The 12,803-nt window shown below is 44.7% G+C and overlaps 1 protein-coding gene across 6 annotated transcripts in view; it reads right to left on the bottom strand.

The window, feature by feature from the left end:
• Positions 1 to 12,803, bottom strand: part of kmt2e (lysine (K)-specific methyltransferase 2E) — a 29,156-nt gene that overhangs the window by 8,685 nt on the left and 7,668 nt on the right. For 2 of the 6 annotated variants that reach the window (XM_084346484.1, XM_084346486.1), the window contains exons 2-13: positions 10,788 to 10,972; positions 6,196 to 6,310; positions 5,146 to 5,375; positions 4,875 to 5,014; positions 4,199 to 4,380; positions 4,074 to 4,112; positions 3,780 to 3,980; positions 3,499 to 3,629; positions 3,210 to 3,327; positions 2,992 to 3,101; positions 2,487 to 2,739; positions 1,390 to 1,488 (exon numbers count right to left, since the gene is read on the bottom strand). In XM_084346484.1, the coding sequence (XP_084202610.1) occupies positions 1,390 to 1,488; positions 2,487 to 2,739; positions 2,992 to 3,101; positions 3,210 to 3,327; positions 3,499 to 3,629; positions 3,780 to 3,980; positions 4,074 to 4,112; positions 4,199 to 4,380; positions 4,875 to 5,014; positions 5,146 to 5,375; positions 6,196 to 6,310; positions 10,788 to 10,858 (1,689 nt within the window). In that variant the 5' untranslated portion in view covers positions 10,859 to 10,972. The remainder of the gene's footprint in view (positions 1 to 1,389; positions 1,489 to 2,486; positions 2,740 to 2,991; positions 3,102 to 3,209; positions 3,328 to 3,498; positions 3,630 to 3,779; positions 3,981 to 4,073; positions 4,113 to 4,198; positions 4,381 to 4,874; positions 5,015 to 5,145; positions 5,376 to 6,195; positions 6,311 to 10,787; positions 10,973 to 12,803) is intronic. The other 4 variants (XM_084346485.1, XM_084346487.1, XM_084346488.1 and 1 more) reach the window with 2 other exon arrangements.

Genomic DNA, 12,803 nt, shown 5'->3' with positions numbered 1-12,803 from the left:
GATACGACGTGGCTTTGCAAAAAAAAACAAAAAAACAAAAACAGATTTGGGCTGGCAGTCTGAACACAGCCTATGTTACAGCCCTGTTGTTGACTGGCGGCCTGTGCAGGGTGTACCTCGCCTCTCACCGAATGTCAGCTGGGTTTAATTCTAGCCTCCCCTTGAACCGCGAGGATAAGCATAGCAATATCTAACGTAAGTTTTTATTGTCTTTAAGGGGAGTTTTCTTTCAGGATAAACACAGACTTCAGGGACAAAATGGCGCAAGTAAACCAAAATGTATCACTCAGTCAGGGGCACATTACACGTACAGCCAGTTTGCCTTTTCAAACAATAAGGGCTGTTATTTAAGTAGGCAGGATATGGTGCCAACGCACACCGGTGTCGTCTCCCCCGCACCTTGTCGTGGAATGGATTTACAACACCCACTCGCATCTACTACGCTTGTGATCGGCACTTTGTGAATGCACACTTTCTTTGCACCGGCAGCACAGCTCTCTCCTGGGCCACACTCCATAGAAAGCAGCCTATTGGATCTCCTAAAGTCAATATGGCCCTGGCAACAAGGCTCTACCCTCTGCAGCCCCTCCTCTCCCTCTCTTCAACCATCCATCGCTCGCTGGCCGATTAGCAGAGCTGTATGTTGGCCAAAGATGAGTCAGCACTTTGCACCTTGGGTCCACCGTGTGAAATGAAGCTGACTGCAGGGTAATTTCCACAGTGTGTGTGCGTCGGTGTGTAGTGTACCATGCTTGCCTGTGTGTGTGTTTGATCCCATCTCTCCGGGACATAAGGCTGTTTGGCAGGGAAAAGAGTGGTTGAGCCAGTAATTGGCAATTTCAAACGCCGCAATGACGGTGAGGAGAGAGCTATAGTCAAACTATAATGCACACTGGGGGACAGTTTCAGCTCGCATGACGACACAATATACTCGTTTCTTCCCTGGTGTTGTAATCGGGCATGTGTGGCACTGGAGGCCTACTAATGGTCTAATATGCTGGAGGGGGGAAAGAAGGCAACAAATGAGGAGAAAAATGTCAGACAAGCACAAAGCATCAGTACTGTGAAGAAGAGGGAAGTCAAAGCTGAAGGAGTAGGACTGAGAAGAAAAGCAACAGGGGGCACGGACAGTGGTGGGAGCTCAAGCAGCAGATGAGTGATGAAGAGGAGAATCGATTTATGGAAGGGAGGGAAGAGGACAGCTGCTCCTATCCAAGCCACAGCACCTTTAGCGGACAAATAGCTGAAGTCCACACCCAAGACCAACAGGGGGTCATTTTATTTTCACCCTGTCTGCTGGGTGGCTGCATGGCAAAAAAAAAAAAAAAAAAAGGACCAAAAAACAAAAAAACAACAAAAACACTGTAGCCCCTAGCTTGGCACACTTACCATCTTCCTCCTCCTCTCTGCAATCTGCTCCTCTGACTCCATCTCTACTTCATTGCTAATGGAGGTTTTGTCTTCTAGATCCTCATATAACTCAGGATCCTGTAAGAGGAGGGGAGAGCGGGGTATGGCGCTTTATCATGGCTGATCAAGTCAAGATAGTCTGGCTACAGACTAGAGGGAGACAGGTAAGAGTGGGGGAGAGGGGAGGTAAGGGAGAAAGGGAGGGTCGGGGGGAGTCGAGGAAACATACGAGGGAAGGAACTCTGTATCGAGTGATCAGATTGTGCACAAAACACACCTGCTCAGAGCTCGTCCTTGATCTTAAATTATGATTAATGAATCTGTTCACCTCACTTTGACTGCACCAGCATCCTCTTACAAAATGAACGATTTAGCAGCTGATATACTGTGAGCATATCACTGTAATAGCAATAACTTCTTGACTTTTTTTATCTCACCGTTCTTCCTTTCAACTCTTTCCTGAATGTCTACGCCACAGTCTCACCTCATTGCCTAGAACTTGAGCTATGTGACACACTGAACTGATTCCTGAATGTTCAAGCACCAAATTGTCAAACACAACTCGACACAAACAACATTTCTCTTCATTCAAGCTCCTCTTGAATGAACCAACAATTTGGCAAATTTGGCTTTGGCCTAGCAAGTGAAAACCTCTTCTTTTGAGTAGACAACAGAGAACACCTGATAATCTGTTGTTTTAACACATCCGAGAGAAACACTGTTCTCTGGCTGCATAACAAGGTAATAAGCTGAAACACGAGTGGTACAAAAGTGTCTGTAAAATCTGAACTGTATCGAGAAATTATCAGTTGAGGGGGCAAAGGTGAATGCGTAAAGGAATGATGGGAAAAAGAGGGAACTAAACAGGTTGTATAGTAACAAAGAGTGACAATGGAAAACATGCACATAACATTTCACAAAGATCAAACAAAATTGCATGCATGGATAACATGGGTAAATGTATTTTAACAAAAGAATATGCTCTAATAGACAAAGTCTAAACATGAAACACATGAGCAGTAAAGAGTTAAAGAAGGGTGAAATCTGGTGTGATGTTCAGGAAAGTGTAATCTTGCCTGGTTGTTTGAGATGGAGAGGCGGAGAGGAGAGAGTTTCCTCTGTTTGCCGTCGCCTACGCTCTTTCCCTTCCCCTCGCCGTCCAGACCCACATTTTGGTTCTGGCCCTGGTCTTCCCGAACCATCTCCTTGTCTTTGCGACTCCCTCGGCGCCGGCCTCCGGAGCCCATGTTCTCTGTGGGCTCCAGGTTGTGCTTGAGCACCGGGCACTCCTGGTTCCCCTTCACGCAGGCACAGTCCACCTTGTATTTACTACAAGAGGAGCAGAAAGCAAAATATGATGTTGGAAAGTTAAAGGATCTTGCCTTCATTCTGTGATACTAAGATTATTCCTCATAATATCCCTTTCATACTGGACAAAAAACCCACTAACATCCACTAACATCCACTAACATCTGGCTTTTGTCTTCAATGTAAATGTGTAAAATTGGGATTTACGTCTCTGTTCAAGCAGTGGTTGAACATTGTCGGCGCCGATTTTGGTGTAAAAATGGTATTACTTACCAGCTGCCATAGTCAAAATCAAAACCGATGGTGATCTCTGTGCCCTTGGTGATAGGCCTCAATGAGTAGATGTATAAATGCAGCATGCCATCCTCAACGACGTGCCGCACCTGAAGGAGGTTAAAGCAAAATATTCATTAATACAGATAGTATTGTTGACTTAATTATTACATGTTAGATATGTCTGTATATTCAGTTATTTGGGGATGATGACTTACTTCAGAATTAGGGGTGCAGGAGCGACGGATGAAGCGTGCTTCGTTGCCAAAGCTGCGAGCGTCCACACACATCTCCAGTCCGTCAAATTTTGAATAAAATAACACAAATGGATATGGCCTAAAGACGAGAAGCAGAAGAACACCACAATGGTATTAAATACACTGCATACCGATCCATCTCAAGTTACTTGAGTGCTTAACATTGTTTAAATTGTTTGAGCTGCCACAAAAACACAGTGATTCAATTTGCATTCATAGGAAACAACTCCGAGGAGACTATCATCCTGACCTCTTGAAGAAGTATCCGTTGGCCTCAAACTGCTGTCGAAGCATGAACTTTCCCCTGTACTCAATGATGAGGGAGTCTGGGGCCAAGTCTCGCACCGCCTTGAGGATCTTCTTGTTCTTTTGAACTTGACTCTGAAGAGAGAGACGGTCAGACATGAGTACAGATCCTCGACAGCCCACACATTCAATTACACTAAAATCAAGAGGGAACGCTGGTGTGGTACAGTTATTATATCCTTAGGATAACGAGGTGTGTTTGCATGTGTGTGTACAGGTTTTTACCTCCACAGGGGGCTTGAAGGAGGCGGGGTGCGTGTTGTACGCCAGGCTCTTGCCGTCGCCTTGCTCTTTCACACGCAACAGGACCTGGACGTCCTCACTGTACTGATTGCTGCTGGCCTCCTCGTAACGCTCCATCCACGTCTTGATCTTGTTCTCCCACAACGACGGGTGCTCTGTTGGCTCCTGCTCTGGAGCTGCACCCTGAGAAAGAAAATGGTACACTTGTTGGTACTTCTGATCGAAATTCTGACAGAAGACGACCGCAAAACTGTTTTCACAGAATGTGTTTTTTACCTTTACCCTGGAGGACTTTCTGGACCCCTCTCGAAAGGCCTGCCAGAGAAGTGAATAGGTTAAAACTTTAATTCAAGCTTTTAATACATAATGTGCTTTTATTGGTTACATTATAAATGACTGACCTTCTTCGCTCGGGCAGCCGATGCTGGAGGCTCTTTATCGCCGCTCTTTTTGCGTTTTTTATCAGTCTGCTTATTGCCAAGGCGCCCGGTTGTCAGGGTGATGGTGGTAGGCGTGTGTTGGAAGGTAGAGTAGAGCTCTAGCGGCACCTCATCTCCACTCTCTGTAGCACTGGTGTCCCCATCTGAGTAAGCAAACAAATGCATAGTTATAAGAAGGATTACTGATCAATAAACTTCTGCAGAGCTTGTCGATTACAATAACGTAAGAAGATTCATGTTATGTATCAGAAAAGGAGTTTGCTTCTTGTCCAGCAGGTGTCAGTGTGTCCCAGGCTCAGGTTGAGTGAATCAGCCTGGCCTGCAGGGGGAGGAGGCTGCACCCTGACACAGCCTCCAACCTGCTCTGTTCACTAACAAGCTGGCCATTTACTGCAGCAAGGAAGCCAGTAAAAGCAGAACTGAAAGAGCCGTCTCTCGGCTCTCACAGAAAACTTTTAACGCCTCATTACTTGCACGTGGGGACGCAGATCTCTAAAAAACAACCAACTCTCTGTATTTTATCCAGCTTTGTGTCAATATACCGTGACTTTGATTAGATTTTCAGAAGGTACATGAGGTCTAAAGCAACCTTCATGAAGACTAGGGGCTGTATATCCATGCGTGTGATCTTGCTCACCAGACAAACATTCCCGTTTCCTGGTCTGCAGCAGGATGGCCCTCTCTCGGTCCAGGTGTCGTGGTTGGCAGCGTTCACACAGGTAGGTCTCAGGAATGTTCTGCCTGTCGATGCCCATGCAGTCTATATGCTGCCAGGCACTAAAGTTAAAAAAGAAAAATAACAGCAGAAGGCGTTTAATAAACTTTTACATCACAGTTTGAGATGCTTCAATGTTGATGATAAGTTTGCGCCACTGAATCATACAAGAGATCTGATAATGAACTGTTACCTGCACTTGTCACAGCAGATCATGTAGCCGTCATCGTGGGTGAAGCCACAGATGCAGCGGGTGATGTCAGCCCCGTAGCTGCCATCCTCTGAGGTGCTGAGCGTAGTGCCCCTGGATGCTTCGTCCTGGCCCCCTGGAACAAACAGCCCCCCCTCTCCTTGTCGGATCAACATGGAGGGGGGAGGGGAGGCCGGTGGTGTAGGTGGGGGCCGCGCCCCATAGTTATGGTCCTGATGGAAGGATGGAAAAAAGAGGTCATGTTGTTTAGGTACATGACAGTTGAGCATAATGATAATTCACAAAGCAAAGTCACAAGTGTGTAGCTGTTTGAGAGGGAAAGGACCAGATGAATAAAACACCTAAACCTGAAGAGTAGAGCTGCAATAATTAGAGGATTAAAAGAGAATGAATCGCCAAATATTGTGTCTTACAAGTAAGGATTAGCTGCTTTTCTAAGTGATTCATGAAAATTAATGAAGAGTCGTTTGGTTTTGGACTGTTTGTCTGAAAAAAGAAGCGATTTGAAGACTTCGGGCTCTGGGAAATTGTGACAGAATTAATAATTTTTGACATTTTATAAACTACTCGATGAATTACTCATGAAAATACTGACAAGTTAAAAACTGATATAGACTGGTGATTCCCAGGTGATTGCATTTAGATAAAACCTGTGAGAAAGGATAACAATTTCAGAAAAGGCCAACTACGGATTCTTTTCTTTGTCAATTCATCTGCCAATTTTTTGATTTATCAGTTAAACATATGACAAAAAGGGCAACAAATTCGCACATTTGAGAAGCGATCAAAGGTTTTGGCAAGTTTGTTTAAACAATGACCTAAACAATTAATTGATTAAAATAGTTGCTGATTCATTTTTGTTTATCAGTTAGATCCAATTTCCTCCAGGAAGCAAGTCCATTACACGTGAATGATCCGTTTCATCCTGAATGTGAGCCGTCCTTCTCCACTCAATGATTAACAGAGACGGAGGACTCAAGGTATGCATGTTATTTGAAACAGGCTAAGAGGAAGCAGAGTGAGTGTACTCACAGCGTAAGGCAGGCCAATGTAACTGTGGGAATGGTGAGAACTGCTGCTGTAGATCTGGTGTGGGTAGCTGGACTTCTCCACCACCACAGGGCTGGCCTCCACCGACTCTGGTCTGCTGGGCGGCAACACGAACAAAGAACACACATTAGTATATCCTGAAAAACTCTGATAACAAGGTTACACACAGTTATTGTTTCCCTTAAACACTGTGAGGAAGTGTGTGTGCGTCAGGGAAGCAGGTCAACTGCTGCTGGTGACAAAGAAGAACAGGGATACATGCTAAATGTGGAAATTAACCACGTACTTAAGTACAATACACTCCATTTCAGGGGCAGATATTCTACTTTTTACTTCTCACATCATTACATTTATCTCACAGCTATAGTTAATAGATACTTTTATAGATTTTACTTAAACATACATATAATAAGCTTATAAAATCCTGTACTAAAGATTAAATTACTATTCCCCAGCCTTTTTCAGTGACTACTCAGGAGAAAGTGTAGTTTGGGCCCCTTGTTCCATTTCAGATATCTATGAGCAGTTATTCAAAAAAAACAAAGACTAGTAGAGCCCAACCGGTATATACCAATTGATCGATATTGACCACAAATATATGGGTAGCGGCGTATACGTTTCCCAATTTGCACCGACATGGAAACTTTTAAGAGATTATAATGTGGAAAAACATGCTTGGGATAATTTAGAATAATTTATTTCCTAGTAACGTTTACAGTTTCAGTAAACTGATGTAATTTTAGTCAACAAAGTTGTTGATGACCACATTCGAGGGATCAAGATTGGAATTTTTTATGACCCAATATTGTTTGTAATGTTTGTTTTAGGTATCATTTCTGTTGCGAAAGGTAGCAACTGTTATAAAACAAAGCCAACAAGAGAATGTTGTGGGGACCAAATACAAAAAAAACACCTGTACTTTAAAATGCTCATGTGGTTTTATACATCCACAATTTTGTGAACTATATCAGTGGATTTGAATTGTAAACAAAATTGATTTTTCCGTACAATTTTGTGATCCTTTGGAGGGAGCTGGACCATTAGTCTGGGAAACACTAGAAAAAAGTCTATTTAAAGATGTTCAAACAGCTTAAACACTGACGGTTCAGTATTTACAATCTATTACTGCCACACATCTGTCACAGGGGTAATTTCCCTGCAGTATAAACAGTTTTGCTTTTGATACCTTCAGTACGTTCTACTGATAATACTATTACTTAAGTAGGATTTTGAATGCAGGACTGTGCCTGCTGTCAGCTTGGCTTGAAAACTGAGGCCTGAGAGCCAGACAAATAACAAACATGTCAAAATTAATGAAGAACACTTATGTACAAGGCAGACAATCATTACAAATGTGCCATCTCTCTCCAAGTCAAACATGTTTTCAAGCTTATTCACACCTAACCAGTAGAGCCACTTTCCCCAGGATCACAATGCAGCTGAAGAGAGGGAGCCAGTTTGGCCGTTTGAGACCAACCCACCCTTATTATGACATGATTAAAATCTCTCCTTCGGTTGCTGCTGAGGGGGGTGGCTTCAGAAGAAGGGGGAAGTGGAACTGCCATGAGAAAAGACAGTCCGGCAAGAAAGGGGGAGGAAAAGAGGAAGAGAGGGAAATTTGAGGAGAGACTGCAAGCTACAGGACACGCATTAGCTGAAGTACAGTAAGGTGCGGTAGCTGTTCATGCGATTGTCAGATATCCACATGTGTTACTGGTTCAGTCATGTGAAAACTTCAGTTGATCCTCCTCTCTTCTCAGAGTCCTGTCTAGAAAACTGCTCCTAAGTCAGACACATAAACACCATGAAAGAGCTGATGAGCTTGTTTCTTTCTGTGACCTCTCTCAACACTTAAATCCGCCTTACACAAACTAACTTCATGAGGGCTGCTGCCAATAAGTTTCCGCGAACAAGGCAGAAAACACAGAGGAAAGGCTCTCAGGTACAAGATGAGTGTAAGATGTGTCAGATGAGTACAAAAGACCAAAAGACTCTGGGGAATCTGAACAAGCCATGCAGCATTTCTATGTAAAATTGTCCATAACTGAAGCTCTAATTCCTACAGTGAAAGGAACCATAAAAAGTATTACTGACAAACGTGAAATTTAAAAAAAAAAGGTGCCTCCCTTTCTACCTCCTTTACCCTCCTTCCCTACCCTCAACCCCTTTCAAAGTGAGTCCCAAGGTAAAGTGGTGATACGGTACCTGCGTGAGCCCTTCTCAGCCCTACTGCTCTTGTTGCATGCCGTAAGAAAGCAATGTGCAACACTTCCTGTGCGTGTTGCCGCTCAAGTATTCGCTGTCAAAGTGAAAACGTAAGTGCAAGCATGAGGTCTGGAGGCGGACCCAAGGTAAGGTGTGTGCATTTATGAGTGTGTGTGCTCAACAGATTAACTGCCACATGGATGAATGTGCCTAAGCGTTCATGAGCCTGACTCAGAAGATATGGGGGGGGAATTTAAAATCATACCTGATAAAGTTCAGGTCCACTAACTTTTCTCCCATTAATGATTAACCAGATCAAAGTCTACACTTTATAATACAGGGACATAAGATCTGGACAAGGAGTGTATTGTTCAGTCATTAAAGTGGATTTTTTTTTTTATAGGTTCAAGAGAACTAATCAAGCTGTTGTACTCTTTCAGTTTGACCTACCAGTGAATCAGCGAGAGAGGCAGAGACAGAAGGCAAACAAGTGAGCCGGCCTGTTCAGCGGGAAGGAAGTAAGCACATTTGAATGTATGTGTGCATGGCTGGAGGGTTTGTATCGCTCATGTCTCCACTCCTGGGACGTGGAAAGGAGGGACTAGAGAGCTGGAGTACACAGAAGTGGGAGGGCTGCAGATACACCGTCAGTCATGATCAGACTCAAGCATGGACAGCTACGGCCTGCGCCATGCACATGAAAAGATAATGAGCAAGAGAAACGGAGAATTTTGTCTGGACTTGAAGTTTAAATTAAGGTGGCAGCTAGGTGTGTACTATTTTTAGCTCTCGAATGTCAAGAGTATTTAACCAGGAACAGATGTCATTTAAAATGCAAACACCTGCTGAGAGAGGGTGAAGAGGCAGAGTGGACAAGCGTGGAGAATGGAGAGATCAACAGCAGGAGAGGAAAAGAGCAGCGCTCAACAGCCAGAGGCAACGCCTTCACTCCTAAAGAGCTCCCACTTGCTGCCATGGCAACACTACGTATTCTGTTGGCGTGTGCGCGCACGCCGGGCTCTTTGTGTCACTGTGGACACACGCACTGCGTTAGCCAACAGCTGGTCACGCCGCTGCAGACTTCAGGGGGATGTGGAAAGGACGTGACGCTGTTTCGCTGGTGAGTAGCCAGCCCCGCTATTCCAGACTCGGCTGGCGCACTCACAATACTCCAAAGATAAATGTGTGTGTGTGCGTGCGTGTCCAGCTATGCTCTGTCCCTCTGGTCTGGATGGGACCAGGTGGTCGCCCCTTTCAAGCTTGTTATCTGCTTTTGAATAAATCTGCAGCAGGCGATCGGACGCAGAGCGTGGATGGACAAAGAGCGAGGGAGAGTCAAGGCAAGGGGGCTTACTCCTACCCTCTGTGGAGAGGAGGAGGAGGGGGTGGGGGGGCGACGCGGTGGGACTGTTTAAGACGCCATGTCTATGAGGGGACCACCTGTCACTCAGGCCCGTGACCATGGAAACAGGCCCTGCGCAGTGCAGAGGGGAGGGAAGGGGAGCGAGGGGCAGATACCATGGCAACACAAGCTGTCAAGGCAACAGCTCTGATGGGGAGGGGAGGGCGGGCTCTCGCTCTTTTAAAGAGACAGAAGCCCCCTCCATAAGTTGATGACGTGTGTTGTTCTTTAGTCATACGAGAACCTCTTGCTTCATTTATCGGACCAGAAAAAGCCACGACGGCGATGCCCTTGACAAGACTATAGGAAGCAGAGAGGAGGGGCAATAGGAGGCTTGTTGCCATGGCTCCATGCACCATTTCTGCTTTACTGACTCAATGCGGCGTACACATGTACACACATCAAGCTACGGATTTAGAGAAGGATCAAGGAAAATCATGTACGCTTCACACAGTTTGTGTTATAATCATAGATCTTGTAGGCGTACTGCCAGTTTCACACGCGCAAACGTAGTTAATAGGTGGACATGGAGGATGTCTATGCGATGAGCAATAGTTAAGTGCAAGTAGAATCAATGGCAAGACTGAAATGTCGTTTAGAGCACGTACTGGAGGGGCCCTGCTTTCATTGACTGCAAATTCCTTTCCCATTAACAGTAACTTTGTAAACCTAGAAGAGGAGATCTGTGTGGGTAGAGGGAGTTGAACCAAGTAGATGAAAGAGCTGCTTTAGACATTACAGAGGGCATGTTGTGGCATATACAGAGGAGAGGGGGACAAGGGAAATCATATTCTATCAAGTAAGAGTGTCAAATGCCTCTAAAGATAGGTGAGAAACAAAAAGGGTAAAACGGCACGTGAACTTCAGATAAGGCCATACATGGTATGTAAGAATGAATGAGGGTAAGAAAAGTAGAAGTGAGGGGGCATGAAAGGTGTGAACAGTGAAGACGTGCTGTGTTACTCACTCTGAGCCCGCAGCCATGTCCAGGTATGAGGTGTCTGCTGTGTCCACCCCTACTGGGATGACTATGCTCATGACGTTCTCTGCTGATCAGTTCTTGTCCTACTGAGTCCAGAGAATGGTAGTCCGAAACACTGAGGCATGCCAGCCACAGCAGTCATTGCAGACATCTAAGTGCATCCACAAGGCCTGAACATGGGGGAAAAAGTAGATAAAAGGGAACAAAGACAATCTGTTAGATTTGTGTAGAAGCATCATTTCACATCAAGAACAAAGCACTTGCAAGGTTGTGGTGTCTAACCAGAAATTACAAATCATAGTGAAAACGGGGTATTTCCAGCACAAGTTCATGCATGATTCATACTTTCAGACCAAGAACAGGGTTTGACAGGAATTTCCCCGTCTATCAAAACTGCTAGTGACTGATGCAAAGCAGGAAGATACTGAAAGGTGAAGCCTGAGCTGCTGCTGAACTGCGCTAAAGCGACCTCTACACACTATTTGCCAGGAATGCAAAAGGCTGCACTGTAAGAAAGCTCCCACAAAGGGGAGCAAGAGAACACAGCAGCCAGCTGCCATGAAAGTAGGGAGGAAAACGCAACAAACACACAGAGGCCATTTTTCCCCCCTTCGACTGAAGAGGACTGCTCTATTCTGAGCACTCACACACACACTCTTCCCAATAAAAGACACACAATATCTTTAACACTGTAGTTGCAGGTCAGGAAGGCTTACATTTTCATCAATGCTACTGCTAGGATTACTAGCTGTTCATGTGGAAATAGCTGCTGCAAGATCAAGTCATCAATAATTGACAACATTAGGTGTCAGGCAATGAATGTAGTGTCTCTTTTTGCTTGGGCTAGTACATTTTACACGGGCTGATGTGAATCCAGACGGGAGCATATGTGTCAGTGTGGCTGCCCTGATACGGAGAGCTCGGTTGATAAGCGGGATTAGTGGGGAGGGACAGATGCCGAGACAAAATAGGCTGGAGGTCACACCTCCGCCTGCTCGTGCACACTCGGGGCCAAACAAAGGCTGAGATCACGGCTCGGTGTAGATGGGAGAGGGGTGATCGAGGAGAGAAATGTCATGTATCGACAGGGGCATCCTTCACACACTTAGCGAGCAATAACACACCTCCACGGCAAAACCTGTCCCTGCACGCCTGTGAGGTACCAGCCCATTCTGGCCTAAGCATGTCCTCTGAAGCACCAACCCACACACACGTATCTCTCTCCAGGAAAACTGTAGTTCATTACCAGGTTAGCTGTCAAACCTGACTGCAGGGGTTTCCATCAAGGAAGCTCAGAGTTCACAATGAGAAACATGTAACAGAAGTAGTGTTGTCAAATAGTAATATTTGAAAACACATTAACAATACTCATTGTCTTCAGTACTGATACTCCAGTGCCAGTTGCACTCTCTCAGGTATCAAATGTTTCTATATAAAAAAAAAAGTGATATGTTGTTTACTGCCGTTTCTCTGCTGTTCTCTGCTACATTACTAAGAAAAGTTGTATCTCATTGTCATGCTATAGCCTTGTTACATTTATCTTTTAATAAAAATCTAAAAGTTGATGCCCTCAACCATGTCTCAGTTTTTTTCTGTGGTATCAAAACAATATTTTTCAAGGTATTGTATCAAAGTTAGACATTTCAGTATTGACATCCTCAAATGTTTTGGTTTTCAAAGAAAATCACAATGACTTTCAGGAGTGAAGAGGAGCTGCAATCAAAGCTTAAACCAATTAATCGATTATTGAAATAATAGCTGGTGATGGCCTAAACAGTCATAATTTTGTGCATTAATTGGCCACAATTCACCGTTCGAGCCAACAGGACTGGTGAGAGGCTCACAGACATGACAGCTGTCAGCTCCAGGCCTAATTAATAGAAGGAAGAAGACCCATGTGTGTCTGTGTGTCAGCCAAGACTATTGATGGGATCACCTTCAAAATTCTCTTCTGATTTTGTGTGAACTTGACTAGGCTCAACAGCGTTTCGTTATCACAGT

This window comes from Pagrus pagrus, assembly GCF_965226575.1.
Source record: "Pagrus pagrus genome assembly, chromosome: 23".
NCBI lineage: Eukaryota > Metazoa > Chordata > Actinopteri > Spariformes > Sparidae > Pagrus > Pagrus pagrus.
This window is presented reverse-complemented; position numbering and strand designations above follow the sequence as displayed.